At 40.0% G+C, this 17,135-nt stretch overlaps 2 protein-coding genes across 6 annotated transcripts; one reads left to right on the top strand and one right to left on the bottom strand.

The window, feature by feature from the left end:
* Window positions 1-101: 101 nt before the first annotated feature.
* Window positions 102-7,125, bottom strand: LOC117546676 (splicing factor U2AF 35 kDa subunit-like). Its single transcript, XM_034216989.1, has 8 exons — window positions 6,977-7,125; window positions 5,771-5,858; window positions 5,013-5,079; window positions 1,917-1,966; window positions 1,568-1,666; window positions 959-1,092; window positions 485-577; window positions 102-410 (listed from the first exon to the last, which is right to left on the bottom strand). The coding sequence occupies exons 1-8, from the start codon at window positions 7,018-7,020 to the stop codon at window positions 299-301; spliced, it is 687 nt and encodes a 228-aa protein (XP_034072880.1). The 5' UTR covers window positions 7,021-7,125; the 3' UTR covers window positions 102-298.
* Window positions 7,126-7,723: 598 nt separating this feature from the next.
* On the top strand, window positions 7,724-14,700 carry LOC117546674. 5 transcript variants are annotated; one of them, XM_034216983.1, is made up of 9 exons: window positions 7,724-7,784; window positions 9,110-9,720; window positions 11,088-11,417; window positions 11,586-11,630; window positions 11,755-11,874; window positions 11,957-11,991; window positions 12,099-14,094; window positions 14,214-14,321; window positions 14,455-14,700. In XM_034216983.1, exons 2-7 carry the CDS (start codon window positions 9,645-9,647, stop codon window positions 12,426-12,428), a joined length of 936 nt encoding a protein of 311 aa, XP_034072874.1. In that variant the 5' UTR covers window positions 7,724-7,784; window positions 9,110-9,644; the 3' UTR covers window positions 12,429-14,094; window positions 14,214-14,321; window positions 14,455-14,700. The 5 variants fall into 5 exon arrangements, with proteins under 5 accessions (XP_034072874.1, XP_034072875.1, XP_034072878.1 ...); XM_034216984.1 differs by having other exon boundaries at window positions 7,729-7,784; window positions 9,432-9,720; XM_034216985.1 differs by lacking the exon at window positions 7,724-7,784 and having other exon boundaries at window positions 8,552-9,720; window positions 12,099-13,004; window positions 14,068-14,094.
* Window positions 14,701-17,135: the final 2,435 nt, after the last annotated feature.

The following is a 17,135-nucleotide window of genomic DNA, read 5'->3' on the forward strand; positions in this document are numbered from 1 at the left end:
CATTGAGATGACTTGAAAACCCTATTTTAACTCATATCTTGGCAACATTTCCTATACACTCTCTCAAAAAAAGGTAAGCCGATGTTCATATAAGCAAGTGGTGCAAGTGCAGAATTACAAATCTGTTTTATTGAGAAAGTGACATGAACTTGTCTTAAAAAAGGGAATAAAAGAAAACAGAGAAAGAAAACACTTCCAACAATTCACCAATAAAGAAAAAATAACTTTGTCATCACTGCTGCGGATGAGAGAGGGGGGATGGGGATTTGGGAGGACATGGGGTCGGTCTCGGCTTCTTTCAGAATCGTCCGGAGCGCTCTCGGTCCCTCGACCTTCTCGGCCTCTCGCGGTCCCGCCGCCGGTCCTTGGATCGGGAGCGCCGTTCCCTGGGGCGCGCGCCAGGGTCAGGCCTGGTGGCAGGAAAGACAAATTAATCCACAAATCCTTTTCTGACCCCTAAGTATGAATGTAAAAATGTCTTTACCCTTTCCTGCGGCGGCCGTACAACTCCCGCCGAAGTTCCCGCGATATGGGTTTCAGGTGCATGAAGTTGCAGAAGCCTCCTCTGGTACACTCCCTGCAGGAAACCCAGCACAGGAAGGGTTAAAGCTCACCCCACTGGTATTTAATGGAGCCGGGCCATGAAGGAAAAGTGTGTTACACAATCTGAGCAGCATGCGAGCCCACCAGAGGAAAATCTGATCCTTATCACCCCCCCCACACACACACGTTCGTGCTATCGCTGGCGGAGCAAACAACCCCCGCTCCAATGGAAAAACACTGACTCCTAAACAAGGAGAGGAGCGCTCGCTTCCTCGCACTGCAAATAACGTTTATCTTTGCATTTAAAATGATAAATCACACAGAGAATATATTTAAAAGGAGCAGGGCAGATGATATTGTTGTTTGTTTGTGTGCGGTTTTGATCTGAATCTGCAGGCACTCTTCAGTGTCTCACCCCATCTCGTACTGGCGGCAGCAGGCTTCCCTGAAGTCGGTGACGGGGGAGAGCTCTGAGTGGACGGCCTGGGCGTTGAACCAACGATTGTTCAGGTCCATGACAGCTTTCTCTGCGTCCTCCTCTCTGCGAAACTACACACAGGGAGTACAAATACTTAGGATATCTGAGGAAGCAGCAAGTTGCTGCAGCAAATGTGAAACAAATGAACACAATGACACTGTATTTACATAAAAAGCAAGTTTAATCTAACATGGCCTTCAGTTTTTCTCCTCCCATTGCACTTCTTTTATCATCTGGTACGCATATTTGATGAAAATGAACTATAGGAAAAGGTTTTCTGCCACAAGAAGGTTTCACGTTGGAGATGTTCCTTCTCTACAGACTTTAGAAGTGATTGTTTCCTGCTGAATGAAAGTAAGAAATCCTTAAAGGTGGGAGAGCTTCAGTCTGCCATCAGGGGTTATACAAATCATTTGAAATAAAGTTGTGTAACATATTCTGTTCTGCAAGGTCTCACTAAATTCAGCCACATCCTTATGGGATTTTTAATTCAGTGTTTTTGCATTCGCTCCCTCTCTCGTGAATACATTAAGATCCGTTACCAACCTTAACGTAGACATTTCCGACGAGGTGGTCGCCCAAGTTGTCGCACACGTTCATCTCCTCCACCTCTCCGTACTTCTCCTCCATCTCTGCGAACACCTCCTGTATTGGAAATGAGAGCAAAGAAATAACAATTAACATGTGAAACGGGATATTGATGAGGTTTTATTAATACTTATGTGATACCGTTATGTATTATGATACAGTTTACATTTGGATTTATATCCACAGATTACCTCGAATGACCTTATCCACATATCCAGGATTGATAAACAAGGTCACAATTAGGCAAATAAAACATTTGTAAATATGAACGACTCTTATGTTGACGCCACGTCAAATGGTCACTCACCTCGAAGAACTCGTCATAGTGCTCCTGCATTTCCACATCGCTGACAGCACCTGCAACATGTCAACAAGGGACGGTCAGGGCAACACCACAGTGTTCACATGGGCCGTGTGACTTTAAACAAACACGTCTAACTGACGCCTGATAAGTCTTGCTATCAGGGCTCGAGCTTAAGGACGTCCCGTCGTCGAAAAAAATAGTGTCGGGGAGGATAAAAAATCATTTTGGGACGAATTTGGGACGAGAGTTAAAATAAAAATACCCTGCTAACTCTACTACAAATGGCGATGAAAATGAAACCGACTGCACGTTTTGTGTAGCACACAGTTATTAAACCTCCTTGTCAACATAAACACACACGCACAAAACATTTAGAAACCCGCGAAATACACACACATGTAGCTACAGCTGGGCCCGCGAATTTGCGGGTCTAGCTATGTACTGAGTGTGTGTATTTCGCGGGTTGAGTGATGTACAATGGCATCCCGTGGAGGAATTCTGAAATGTTTTACCGTTACATCACAAAAACGCACAGCAGAACCAGACCCTGGAGCGCCGGCCTCTTTATTTACTTACTCCTCTTCATCCCCTATGGGTAATAAGGCTGAGGTGAGAACTCTCCATCGTATTTAGTCCTCTCCCCATGTAGGGATGGGTACCGAGCCCCGGGCCGGAATTATTAAAGACAGTGGTACCGTGAAGCTCCGACGTTATCTGACTTTTTGTCGGTACTGGGGACATTTAAAAAATATATGTCATATGTATTATTGCTACATACACATTATATCGCAGTTTTAGTTTCGCCAACTCCGTTTCTAATATGCAATAAGACTACAACATGCGTCTATGATGTATTTTCGAGCTTTCCAATCCAGACGAGATCTCTCTCTCCCGTCTGTGTGCGAGGGGGCGGGGCCGTTTGTAAAGGCCTCCTGACTGACAGACTGTCATCCTGGTTAGTGGTTACTCTGGGTTCTGTCTTCAGGACGGTGTTAGATTGTTTTTGTTAATCGGATGGGACTTGATTGGATTCAATATTAGAGTAACTTTCTCGTTTGTGTGTTTGTTTAAATATATTTGGCCTTTGTTTATGTGATTGAATGATTTACTCAAATAAAAGGTTGATGAATTATCATCTAATGATTTGTATGATGTTTTATTTATGTTAAAGGTCACTTTAAATGATTTTAACTAATGATAATGTAGAAAAACTAACATTTTAAATTCGGGACGGTCCACATTAATTTCGGGACGGCTTACCGATTGTATTTCGGGACGGTTCCGGGAGGATGGGGAAAAAAGTTAGTCGAGAGCCCTGCTTGCTATAATAGTTACACCCTGTACACATAGATCCAGAAAAGTGTGTGTGTTAGTTGTTGCCAGAAGCTACTCTATTTCACAGAAGCAAGGAAACTAGAGCTGATCCCTCTTCGTCTTCTCCACAGTAGCGTTTACTTTGAAATGAGTTGATTTTGAATGATCGTTTTGCACATTGCTGTACGACATGGACTCCGGTAAACATGCAGTACAGCATGTGTCCTGTTACTCTATCTCCTGGAAAAGATGTGATGCGTTCACTGGAGGACCAGTTTCTACGCTGAGCCAGATTGATGTGGGGAGGTGTGACACAGTAAGTTAAGTGCAGTCACTGCTGGAGGTTCCTGCGGGATGAAGGGAGAACTTACAGTGTGAACCATCAGCAGACTGGGCAGAGTTTTGAAGGTTATGAAGGTAAATGTTCAAGGGGGTAATGGTCTGAAATACAAAACGTAAACTTCTGTGACAGAAATCAACCAAAATAAAAGAGCTGAGGAGGAAAAAACGTGATTAGAAATGTTTCTGTCAGTAAATGACGGTCTTAAGATGTCGTAATTTACGCTTTACTAACTACTTGATGGATAAAGCTTCATTCAAAATTGCAGAAATGGCCACTCTGTTATTCTTTTTCGAGCCGAAGATAATTGTCTGTACTCCTTACGAGATATTCTCTCCTTGTCCACTACTTTAAGGGCTTGATTTCCTTCATTTATTTTGTATTATTATAGGATATTGGCTGAAAATGGGCTTAAATGTTAGGCTTTTTTATTAAATTCCCATTTAGTGTTGGATTAGTTAAGCATGAACAAGCTGTGATTTCAAAAAGAGTTTTAGTTTCACTTTGGAGTTAGAAAACAAGAAAAACACATGACATACAGTTTATGTAATACGCCCATTTTTGTCTGTCTCTTATCGTGTTTCTCAATGAATGCATTCTAAGGAACAGTAAACTTTATCACCCTCACTTTACTGCTCCGATGAAACCTTGCCAAACAACGTTGGCTGCTCATTCACAATAATGAACCATGTTTCCTGGCTGGTGAAGGAGTGTTCAGATTTGAGTTGTTTGTCTAGGTCATTAGCAAAATTCATGGAGGTGAATGACCTAAAGCGCTATCCAAAAACTTGGTAATTGTATACGACCGCATTGTGTTCCAAGTTTGAAAAAAACCTCTTATTGATCTTTAAATGTTCCCAGGTTCGCGTTTTATTTTAAAATCTATCCTTACAAAGAGATAATTTCCAATCTAGTCTCTTATCTGAATATAAGGGTGGTGATAAGGGACATTTGCCAAAGTATCTCTTGGCCCAGTGATTGCAATGCTTTTAAAGGCCCTATTGTGCTTTATTATGACCTTTCCTTACATTTACTTGAAGCACAATTTCAATACGGGGCTTCAAGGAAAAATACACACCTCAATTCTAATGCACTCCCCCCTTAACACACTTACCTGTGAGAGAGGCACTGCTTCAGCTCTAAGAGTCTGGGCTCAACATAGTTACAACACACACGCTAGTTAGTATTCTCTCATTAACAGCACACTGTAATAGTGCTTGTGTTTTGGCAGGAAGGCTTAACTGCACAAGGTTGAAAAGCAGATAGCGGAAGTATCAGAAGCGGGGGCTTTTATTGGTATTATTCACAGTGAAATGGCGAAATATTAGTTTTTTGGATACTTGGGCAACAATGGGAGCTGAAGCAGTGCCTCACATGTGGAGTGATATGTGAGCACCACTGTAAAGGTAACACAAAGGGAGGCTGCTGACAAATGTTTTACTTACAGCGAGAAGAGTCGGCCGTCTGTGCGCTGTTCTGAGGATTACGGTAGATGTTCTGGATCAAGATGGTCTGCGGGAAAAGTATTTGGTCAGACAGCAATATTGACATATAAATAATAATAATAATAACTTGAATTTATATAGCGCCTTTCATAACCTCAAGGTCACTTTACAAAGAAACATACAAGGACAAGACATAAAAAAAACATAAACATAAAACAGGGGGCAGAAATGGAAGTGTAACTGGGGGGGGGGGGGGGGGGGGGGAGTGAGTTATTGTTGGAAGGCGGTGTTGAACAAATGAGTTTTAAGGGTTGATTTGAAAATGTTGAGAGAAGGGGCGTTGCGGATTTCTGCAGGGAGGGAGTTCCAGAGGGTGGGGGCAGCGACACTGTAGGCACGGTCCCCGAAGGTGCGGAGGCGTGAATGGGGAATGGAGAGCAGGCCAGAGTCTGAGGATCGAAGGGTGCGGGACGGGATGTATGGGTGGAGGAGATCTGTGAGGTACTGAGGGGAGAGGGCATGGAGGGATTTGTAGGTGAGGAGGAGGAGTTTGTAGGTGATGCGGGACTTGACCGGGAGCCAGTGGAGGTTGAATAGAGTGGGGGTGATGTGCCTCCAGGGCTTGGTGCGTGTGAGAACCCTGGCAGCTGAGTTCTGTATGTACTGGAGCCTGTTCAGGGTTTTGCTGGGAACCCCGGACAGGAGTCCGTTACAATAAAGCCACTATATTGGGAGAACAACTTTACGGGCATCCTCACCTGGCTGAAGGTTGGTTTGTTGTGCAATCTCGAGCAGCGGTCTCCATGTCTGCAAGCGCCAATTTTAAAATAGAAGGAGCAGTTGACCCTGGCAAAGAAGAAAAAGTGGCATCATTTCGTACGTCAGTAAAACAGGAGTAAATAGTGTATGTAGTGTGAGCTACTGAGTATTTATGGTACAAGGGTAACGGTGTGATGTGTTTGTAACGACTTTTTGACCAGCATGGAGTTCAACAGAGATAATAAACTCCATCAGGTTTTAGATAAACATGCAACAGTGGTTTCCACATGGTTTACAATGTGAACAATCACCAGACTTATCCTTTAAATATTCTATTAAAGTAAAAGACCTATTACATTTCAACAAAATATTATTTGTGAGTAAGGCTAAGTGACATGAATATATAATTATCTTAAACATCACATAAGGGATACTTTTTGCTAATGCTATTTTATTTCTATTGAGATGTTTACATTTTGGAATGTTTATTTCTAGTCTTTTAATTTGTATTGGACAATGCCATGTCTGTTTATGCTGCTGCAAAGCAAACATTTCCCAAATTGGGATAAATAAAAGGACTTCTTATCTTATTTGATATATTTCTTTGCACCTCCACTAATGTGAATGAGTTAAATAATGCTTTTCGTTTAGAAATGTCAGACACACTACCCCTTGAACGAACGGCACCAATACTCACAACAATTGTCACATTATTGCTTTAAATGCATCGTAAACATATCATGATATTAACGTCTGTAAATTGCAATAGGTTAATTGTTTTTGCTGCACTCCACCGGTGAAACGAAACAGAACAATCCGCCTGAGCAAAGAGAGCAGCTACTCTGCTAGCAAGTTCAATAATTAACTAAGCGACACGTTACCTGGCTAATAAATAAAGCAACAAAAATGCTTCCATAATATTAAATCGTATATCAACAAACTCACTAACAAACTCACTAACAACACATTGCAAAATGACACATTTGATACAAAACGTAATCGAACAGCTGCAGGTTATCCGAGGTTCTTCCTGAGTTTCATTCAGCGTTAGCTTCCTGTTGCTAAAGTTAGCTTCACTGAGACATTCAGCAGCCGTGAGTTCACAAACTGAGCCCTGCTGACGACGAAGAAGAGCCACTGCAAAAATACTCTTGTAATAATCATAGTTTAGGGAATTCCTACAGTAAATATTGAATAAAACTTACTTGTCTTTCTCTGTGCCGAAAATGGATGCTAGATACTCCGCCATTTTCGGCTCGTCCAAGACGTAGTGACGTAATCTACGTCATTACGTAAAGGGAAGGCGTAGACGCAGCTACTCGAGAATCCGTGCTGACCCTGAACGCCACATGTCGCCGCTGTTGTACTAGAACAAATATATTTAATTCCCAACAACGATGATTTTCTTTTCATCTGAAATAAATATGTTTGTTCCTTTACTCCAATCAATTCACTTCATTATTATATTATTATATTATTACAATTATTCTGTTTTTGCTTACTTTACTTAAAGGGATAGTGGAAATGGAACCTCAAATAGTTTCGTTTTAACTTATATACAAGCATAATTACGTACCAAAACAATCACACCTGATTAAAAATATATAATAATTGCCTTACGCATGTTAGAAGCACTTTATTGCAGCTTCCCCGAAGTTTTTTAGAAACGAAATGTTCGACTCAGCCAAACCGGAAGTGACGAAAACTTAGGAAGACGATAAGATAACAAACCATGGCGTCTATGCAGAATTAACGTGGAAGGGCAAATATACCAGACAAAGAAGAAGGATTGTACGAGGTATCCAGTGATGATCGGCTTTCCTACGAAAATGTCGTTTTAGGAACTGAATCTGAATCCGGTTCAGTTAGCGACGATGGTGACAAAATTGAGCCAGACGATGGACCATTACGTCCTTATTTGTTCGAGCCCGAGCTGATGGTTCACGGCATGAGCAATGGCGAGGATGACCAGGAGCCAGATGATGCACCCCTACGCACAAATAATCTTGACTGGTAGGTCCCTAAGCATAGCTCACGCATCTTAAGATCACCTGTAGCCTTTACAAATATTAATCATTGTTAACCAGTTAAGGCCGAAGGTCCCCCCAGTGGACCCCTCCCACAGTTTTTTTTCTCTCACATGTCTCAGGGCTTCTTAACATTTATGAAACTATTAATGTTTCATACCCTTTTAAAGGTAAGAAACTCCGCTAACTGACAATAAGAACAATTGTTAGCTAGAAAAAACACAAGAGTAATACCAAGCCTTTGAATTAGCATTGAGCGAAACAATGCTAACTAATGCTAACGCTTTTTTACACACAACACACGGTAGAAATGCCCTTATATTACTATCTTAACTGCACACACAAGATATACGATTTAAAGCTGAGACTCCACAGATTCCACACATGTAATGTCATCACTGTAAGACCTCGAATTCCTGGAGCTATCAGCCAGAAAAGAGAAAGTAAACAACATCCGGTTCCAAAAATATTACAATAATTACGTCTTACCTTTTTTGATTTGTGATCAAAAGTTGTGTTCAACGGAATAAAAACGCATCTCAAGGTTAATCCAATGTCGTTGTGTCACGTAGAATTTTTTACTGATAATCAATCATCATATTTATGGCAATATACTCGGTACCATAATAAAGGTCGGCTATTCACATGCAAATGCTATTGAATGTCCGCCATTGTTTGTGCCCGTCTTCCTCTGCTCTCGTCATCACCCGAAGATTCCCGAAGTATTTCGTTTCATTGAGAGGGCGCAGTAAAATTGAAAATAAAATGAAACTAGGCTCATGAAATTAAAAAAAATTGTTTATTATGCTTATTTTTAATAAAAATACATAAGTTAAACCCAAAATTCGCGGATTTCCACTATCCCTTTAATACTTGTATCTTTTCCCATGAGGTGCAGGTTAAAACAACAGCAGGTGAGCTCCTAAGTATCTAAGCTTAGCTAAGTATCATACAAATCTGATGTACTTTTACTGTATTTGAGTATTTTCTTTTTTTTCTTCAGTTTAGAAAATATGACGCAGTATTATGTGAAGCTTTTCAGGGTGTAAACCGAATAATAATATTGTTTGGACATGAAGATATATGTTTAAATCATGTATAAGTGGTACCATTTTAATACTGGACATCTGTAAATATGCATTAATAATTCTTCTTTAAAAAGCAATATGAATAAAATAAACATTTTGTTCAATAGAAACGTATTATCTATCAAAGTGGGCTTTTAAAACATGAATGAGGCGGACTCATTGACAGGTAAGCCGTCCAGGCCGATGGGTTAGCCTGATAGTAACCACACACACACATCAACAGATTGGACATCAAAAAACAAGGCCACAGCGTCCCCACCTACCCAACACTGCACCGTGCATCCTCATGTAACCTCACCGCTGTGCACAAGGCCGCAGAAGTTTGCAAGAGAGGAAGATGAACGGAAAGGAGAGAGGGGAGGAAGTCAGCTTGAAGAGGCTGAACCACAGACACTGCAAAGAAGTGATGAAGACTGTCAATGTGCACAGATCGAAAAAGCCTTGGATATGAAAAAGAGGCATTACAACCTGTAAAGCTAAAGCTATACATCAGCACCTGAAAGTGTGGGAACCCCCTAACCTGAGATGTTTTTCTGCACTGGTAGGGAAACATTTAGAGAAGTGAGACCACCCACAGACGTTCGCTCCCCTCCAGTGCACCCACCGCCCTGGGAAAGAGCCAGAAGGTAGTGAGCTGCAGAGAGTAGAAAGAGGAAGCAGCATGTAGCTCCAACCTAAGCTTCAGCACTTCTCCGTTTTAAACTAATAATGAGGTGCTCCGAGGAACGTCTCCAGCTTAGAAGAACTGCGTCTGGAAGATGAGGCCGAACCTCTGCTGCACCATCCTTCATGTGTGCATCTGGGCAGAGCTGCTTCTCACCTTAAACGCTGATGGTAAGTCTTTTTTTCTGCATATTGTGCCGTCTCAGTGTCTGTGTAACTTCTCCTTCCTCCGTACGTCTGTTATGTGTTAAATCTGGCTTTTGGAGTGAAAGTCAGCATTGGGACCACTATTTTAATACTGTGGAGGCCAGAAAAGGTCAGGAACTCTTAAAATGCAACTACAGAAACAAGTTAGCCCATCTCCTACCTTCTTTTAACATGTCACATAATACTTGTCTTTGAAACTAAGTCTTGAATGTGAAAGATAATTGTAACTTCTCTGCTTAAAAGGCTTCTTTCAGGTAATTTCCATATCATGCGGTGTTTTCATGCGAGTGGGAGCTTAATGGAAACAATTAGAGATTTCATACAGACATAAAATGTATTTAAAAACATGGCACAAAAGCATATGTTCTAGCTTTATCAGTCTACCCACATCTCGTTTCTAGTTTCGAAAGTGTCCCATTTGCCGTACTGTATAAGAGTGGTGTCAAATGGCAGTGTGAAAGCTTATTTATTGATACGACCACAGTGTCATTTATTTATGTTAGTCAATGCTGTGGTTTGGTACTGTTTCCTCGTGGTTTGAGGCCAGATTATTATTCAATAGTGACTTGTGATGGTGGCAGTGAGCAACCAACAACTGAAAATTTACTTTTATTATCGCAACGCACATAAAGTATAGCATACGTGTGACAGAAGGAGGATTAACAAAATACAACATAAAAAAACATTGAAACGTCACTTTTATATAAAAAAAAAATCTGAGTTTTCTACCTCTACGATTATGAATGATGTTGTATCTGGCGTCAAGTTTTCAGAAATGTTACACACTTCACTGATTTAGTAATTTAAGGGTCATCTAGGTGAAATTCATACACGTGGGTATACATTTCCCAGAGACGGTGTCATTTAGGTGGGATTCAAAATGTTAATTTTCATAAAAAAATCTATAATCCGTTTTCTGTGTGTTTAATAATTTGCTCTCCAGACTAGACCAAGCTGACTGTTTGTGTTGTTGTTGTTGTTGTATATTGGATGTTCGTATTGCACTACTGTCATATGAATGTCAACCACAACTGCCATGTCATTGCCGCAATTTGGGGTTATGAATCAAGAAACAAAGTTTAATAGAAAAGAAACTGCTTCAACACTGCCCAAAAAGTCAATTGGACTTAAAAAGTCTTGAAAGCCATGATTTACCCGAACAAATCTAAAGTCTTAAACCTCAGTCTTTAATTAAAAAATATGTTTATGAGTTATGTTTGATTCCTAACATTTTCAACATCTACATCTGAAACATACAAAAGAGTATACATTAACAATAAGAACTTTTTAAACGCAAATTAATCCTTTCGGTGTTTTTTGTTATTTTGCAGACGAATGTTACATTGAAACTAGAGTACACGAGAATACATCTTATAAAGCTGTCGTTGGAGAACGATTGGAGATTAAATGTGGAGTTGCCATCTGTGGAGAAGCCCCACCAACGGTCGACTGGTTTAAACTTCTATGGTTTGAACGTGAGCAAACAGATGTCCCTGTCAACGTCAGCAGCAGCAGTCACATTAATACGCAGTGGGAACTTATAAACAAATCAGAAGGGATATCATTTCTGGTCTTTCCCAAAATACGTCTGAATGACTCTGGTGTGTATCAGTGTAAAAGTGGAGGCAGTAGCAGTCATTACATCTACGTCTTCGTCAATGGTGAGTGGGAATTAAAAAACTTTTCAAACATTGACACAGAACTGACTTACATCTTTACATTATGTAGCTCTTATTTCTAAATGATGGAATAATAAATGAATAAATGTTATCTATAAAGCCTGTCTTCACACCAGTAAGACTTAGGGTGCGCTCTGTATTGTGTCATAGTTGATGATGGACGTGGGCGTACCACTGTTCCACAGAAAAATGAGAGTAAGTCAGAAACATGCTCTTCACATCTTAATTTGAACCTGAACAATGCTTTCTTGTCTGTATTGCTTAGGTTTAAATTCATAAACTCTTTCACATTGAGTGACATTTCCTCTCTTTCTTGCAGGTAGCACACATTCTGAACCCAAAGTGGATTCATGGATGTACTTGTACTTTGCTGCTGGGATTGTGCCGTTCATCATCATAGTCATAATCATATCTGTAGTATCAATGCGTGGGTGTAAAGGTAGGAGGTGAATCAAAATCCAATCCAGGACATGTTGTGATTTTAAAAACAATGACTAATCCTTCCAAAATGTTTCTTGCAGGGAAATCAAAGAAAGAAACGTCAAGCGAAAACCAGGTAAGACACATTTCAAATGTAAGAGGCCAATGTGATGGTCGAACTCGAGGGACAAGATCAAGGCTAGTCAAAAGCATTGTCAAACATTTGAAAATGCTTATTTGCAGTACATGGCAATCCCCATGGTGGAGCAACCCCTCCATCACGGCCGCCTCCAGCCCTCGCCAAGAGGAAGCCCCTCCGCGTCGCCATGCCGGAGATCCCTATGGACAAAAACACCGCCCTTACAACCCAATGAGCTTCCTTTACCAAGAGACAATTACCCGGTGTACAGGATGATAACCAGGGACAGGGAGAGACAGAGAAATACGGCGGAGGAAGAGGGGAGTTCGATTGTGTACGCTGCTCTGAACCATCAACTTCCTGCCAGGGCTGCTCGGCCTCCGAGGCCCACAGAGGAGCAATCAGAGTACGCGGCTATCCATGTTAAAGAATAAACTAAAAGTATTTTCACAGAATCCTTAGTCTTCTTCTGACATGGATTTGCTCGGGGTCTTTGAATGTTTTGTGACGTTGCCCATCCAACACTTGAATGTACACTGCCGTCGAGTTACATCACATCTGATAACAGTTTCATGAGTTTTCAAACTGTACCATATGACTCATTTCATGACTATATGAATGACGATTGACCTCCTGTAATTTTGTGTTGTACAATCTTTCTTTAGGAACTTGAGAATGTAATTATTATCCTATTTTGTGCAATCAAATGTGTATCTATAACTGTCTGATTTGAATTAAGAACATATGTGATCACTGCTGACAAGCTTCTGAGTGTGTGTGCTCATTACATTTCCTCTGGGGTACTGTGGTGTGTATGTTGGGTAGGTGGGACGATCTAGGTGATTGAAAGCAGGAAGTCAATTAAACAAGGTCATTGACAGTTGCTGCTGTGATAGTACTCTTAAAGATGTGTACAGCAGCTTGTTGAAGCGTTTCCACCATGAGACCTCACTACTGCCTGACCGTCCTTGTGGCATCCTTACTAGTAGAGCCCCTCTTCACTCAGAATGGTAAGTTTTTGTTATTCAATCTACAGCTAAATACTCAAAAGGGCAGCGTTAAAAACCTACAGAAAAATAAACAGCATAGAATGTGAATGAGGTTATAATTCGAGAAGGAAGGGTAAAATACACGAGCGTCCATTTGAGTGGAGACCAATGAATGGCTGTCAAACTGTAATACAATATAGACATTGGATCTGTATTGCAGTAATTTAAGTTATATCCGTGCTGAATCATTATAGATTGTGTGAGTGGAGGTAGAGGTTGATGGAACATATTAGCCATTCTTCTAATACAAAGATATCAGGCACTAGAAATGACTTAAAATGTGTTTCGGCATTATATTCCTCCTCCTGAAAAAGGGCAGAGCAGCAATGTAATGATGTACTGTAATATCACTATCAAAGACGTTCGCTTTGAATTTCGGCCACATTGAATGGCACTTTCCAAAAAGAAAATGCCCCTCTTTTTGGGGATTTTCAGTCCCAATCCGAGCCATGGCTACAATCTCTGACAGTCAGTAATGTTAACTTAAACATATCTAACGTGGAAGGTTCAAAGTAGCACACATCTCAAGGTAAAAAAAAGGTGCGATGACCACAAAAACATCACGTCTGAGTCGCTGACCTGATTTTACAGTTAGAGGTCTGCAGCTGCAGCGGGAGAAAAAAACAAATAGGTTATCTGTGATCTAATTATTTAGTTATTGCCAATTCAGATCTAATGACTACATTAAGGGTCATTGTGTTTATAGCCTTTTAAAACACATGAACAGATAAAGACATCCACATATTGCATGCATCACCGACCCTGCAAACAACAAAACGCAGGGGAATGTATTTTATATTGCATTCTGGGGGTTTATTACAAAATGCAATAGATTATTATACAAAACGCAGGTCTATTTGGTATATAATGAAGCACAATTTATTTATTTTGTGTTAGATTATTAGAAAATGCCTTGCTGATACATAATGTGTTGTTGTAGGCCTTTACTATTTCCTATAATAATCATATTGAAGATATAAAGTCACCTTTGTTGTGGAAAGTAAACAATGTGAATGCTTTTCAGGTGACGTAATGGAGCCTGCAAAACCGGGTACGAAAACTTTATTCACTCTCTCCTATTCGGAAAAGGCTAATTTACATGCATTATATGGGCCAAAACAATCATTGTCTTTAACAACTATTCATTTGAAATCCTTTTTTATCTTGCAGAGAAGCAAGAATTGAGATCTTGGTATTCCACAATCCGTATTGTTGGAGCCGTGGTGTTTTTATCCATAATGCTAATGATTTTCTTCACGTCATGTTGGAGGTGTCATGGTAAGAATCATACAGTAAAAAATATATATTAAAAAATGCCACAAAACATGATTTCTTTTTTAATACAGTACATATCAATATAATGATGCGGCAAACAGTAACTCATTTCTTATGATGTAATCTGATTGTGCAGGAGCATCCGAGGACACAACACATCCGAGCCCTCAGAACTCCCATGATGCCTTGCATGCCACTCACATCTATGATAACGACCAGTAGTCCCAATGTGTGTGCATTTAAAACAATCAAATCTGTAACTTGTAATTGTGTTTTCATGGCCTTGACATTTTTATTTGTTTTACTGTTGACAATATATAATATCTTTCTTCATAGTGATGTGTTTACTGTCAAAAATAAAATATATATTATGATGCCTTTATTTTGTGCTTTTCGTATCATGTACATCCAGCTGTAATAACACAGAAGGGACATATTTGTGTGTGTGTGTGCGTGTGTGTGTGCGGCTGTGCTTTTTGAAGTGGAAAGACTGTCGAGTGACAAAAAGGAAACAGAATTAAAACCACAAAGTTTTTTACATTTAATATTAGCTTAAGCTAGTAACATGTTCCTGTAGATTTTGCAGTTTAAAAAAAATACATATGCAACAGGGAGGACAGATGCATTAAAGTCATCATTATAAAGCTATTTTCGTACACCGAAATATTAATATATGCTCTTTGCATTACCTAACCACTGTGCACTTGGCTGCAGAAGTTTGCAGGACAGGAAGATGGAAGGAAAGGAGAGGGGCGGGGAGGAAGTCAGCTTGAAGAGTGTGAACCACAGACACTGCAAAGAAGTGATGAAGACTCAGTCAATGTGCACAGATTGACACAAGGCTCAGCTATGAAGACAGGGGTATGAAGTCAAAGTAAAGGATTGTAAAGCTGTACTTCAGCAGCTGAAAGTGTTCCCATCATGAGAGCGAACATCTGCTGGATCATCCTGCATGTGTGCATCTGGGCAGGGCTGCTTCTCACCTTGAACGCTGACGGTAAGTCTTTTTTAGCATATTGACTTATCTCAATGTTTGTGTACCGTGTATAAAGGTACAACCTCTTCAATTTAAACTGAAAAAGTAGGTTAGTAGTGAGTAAATGTATACTGAACGAAAAGGTGGAAGCCGATGCCTCAGCATTTTACACCTGGATCTTCTACATGAATTATTTGTATTGTAATTGTTATTAAAAGTATACAGCTAAAACTTTAATATTGATATGTTTATTCAATATTCCCCAAAAGTCCAATAACATATATTCCTATAAAACTACTACTTCTTTTTTTAAAACATTCAGCAAATGCATTCTATGTGTGTTTTTTGTTATTTTGCAGAGGAATGTTACATTGAAACTAGAGTACTCGAGAATACATCTTATAAAGCTGTCGTTGGAGAACGATTGGAGATTAAATGTGGAGTTGCCATCTGTGGAGAAGCCCCACCAACGGTCGACTGGTTTAAACTTCTATGGTTTGAACGTGAGCAAACAGATGTCCCTGTCAACGTCAACAGCAGCAGTCACATTAATATGCAGTGGGAACTTATAAACGAATCAGAAGGGATATCATTTCTGGTCTTTCCCAAAATACGTCTGAATGACTCTGGTGTGTATCAGTGTACAAGTGGAGGCAGTAGCAGTCATTACATCTACGTCTTCGTCAATGGTGAGTGGGAATTTAAAAACTTTTCAAACATTGACACAGAACTGACTTACATCTTTACATTGTGTAGCTTTTATTTCTAAATGATGGAATAATAAATGAATAAATGTTATCTATAAAGCCTGTCTGCACACCAGTAAGACTTAGGGTGCGCTCTGTATTGTGTCATAGTTGATGATGGACGTGGGCGTACCACTGTTCCACAGAAAAATGAGAGTAAGTCAGAAACATGCTCTTCACATCTTAATTTGAACCTGAACAATGCTTTCTTGTCTGTATTGCTTAGGTTTACATTTATAAACTCTTTCACATTGAGTGACATTTCCTCTCTTTCTTGCAGGTAGCACACATTCTGAACCCAAAGTGGATTCATGGATGTATTTGGCTGCTGGGATCGTGCCATTCATCATCATAGTCATAATCATATCTGTAGTATTGATGCGTCGGTGTCAAGGTGAGATGTTGAATAAATATACCATACAGGAAATCATTGTGCTTTTATGAACAGTGACTAATTACCAAAACATTTCATCATGCAGGCGAATCAAAGAACGAGACGCAAACTGAAGTCCAGGTAAGACAAGGATACATTTCAACCCCTTTCATACGTGCAATGAAACTGTGGAATTATACATTGCCCGAAACGGATTTGCTTGGAGTAACGTCCAGTTTAGCCCAGATATGAATAAATAGACTTGCTCACCGTCTAAGTGGAAAGACAACAGCTACCCGTAAGGGCCGATGCTGAAATTGTCAGTAAAATTCAAGGCACAGAAAGAGTCTGTTATGATTTTGGGACCATGTTGGGCCTTATGCACGCATTACCTAGATGCTGCCCTTCACCTCAACTAAACAAAGTATTTCCAGTATACTGTACGAGAAACTGTCCAGACCAGGTTCTCCTGATATCTTCTGGAATTCATTTGAGAAAAAGGCTTTTTTTTAACAAAAGAAATGTTTTGTTTTTTTGAATGTTTACAGTACATTGCAATCCCAGCCGAGAAACCCATAGCACACGGCAGCCTCCGGCCCTCACCAAGAATAATTTAATCTGTGCCTCCATCTCAAAGACCCTTGTGGACAAAAATATCCTACAAAAAATGCAAATGACCTTCATTGTTGTTGTTTTTTATATATACTTAATTTGTTATGTCT

Source organism: Gymnodraco acuticeps, unplaced genomic scaffold (assembly GCF_902827175.1).
Source record: "Gymnodraco acuticeps unplaced genomic scaffold, fGymAcu1.1, whole genome shotgun sequence".
Lineage (NCBI taxonomy): Eukaryota > Metazoa > Chordata > Actinopteri > Perciformes > Bathydraconidae > Gymnodraco > Gymnodraco acuticeps.

Excerpts from the sequence above, each read along its gene's own strand:
- LOC117546674 (XM_034216983.1), top strand. The coding sequence starts at position 9,645 with ATGAGGCCGAACCTCTGCTGCACCATCCTTCATGTGTGCATCTGGGCA. Across the intron at positions 11,418-11,585 it reads CATCTACGTCTTCGTCAATG|TTGATGATGGACGTGGGCGT; the intron begins GTGAGTGGGAAT and ends ATTGTGTCATAG. Across the intron at positions 11,992-12,098 it reads AAACGTCAAGCGAAAACCAG|TACATGGCAATCCCCATGGT; the intron begins GTAAGACACATT and ends GCTTATTTGCAG.
- LOC117546676 (XM_034216989.1), bottom strand. The coding sequence starts at position 7,020 with ATGGCGGAGTATCTAGCATCCATTTTCGGCACAGAGAAAGACAA. Across the intron at positions 5,859-6,976 it reads TTCGGCACAGAGAAAGACAA|GGTCAACTGCTCCTTCTATT; the intron begins GTAAGTTTTATT and ends CTTCTTTGCCAG. Across the intron at positions 411-484 it reads TACGGCCGCCGCAGGAAAGG|GCCTGACCCTGGCGCGCGCC; the intron begins GTAAAGACATTT and ends TCCTGCCACCAG.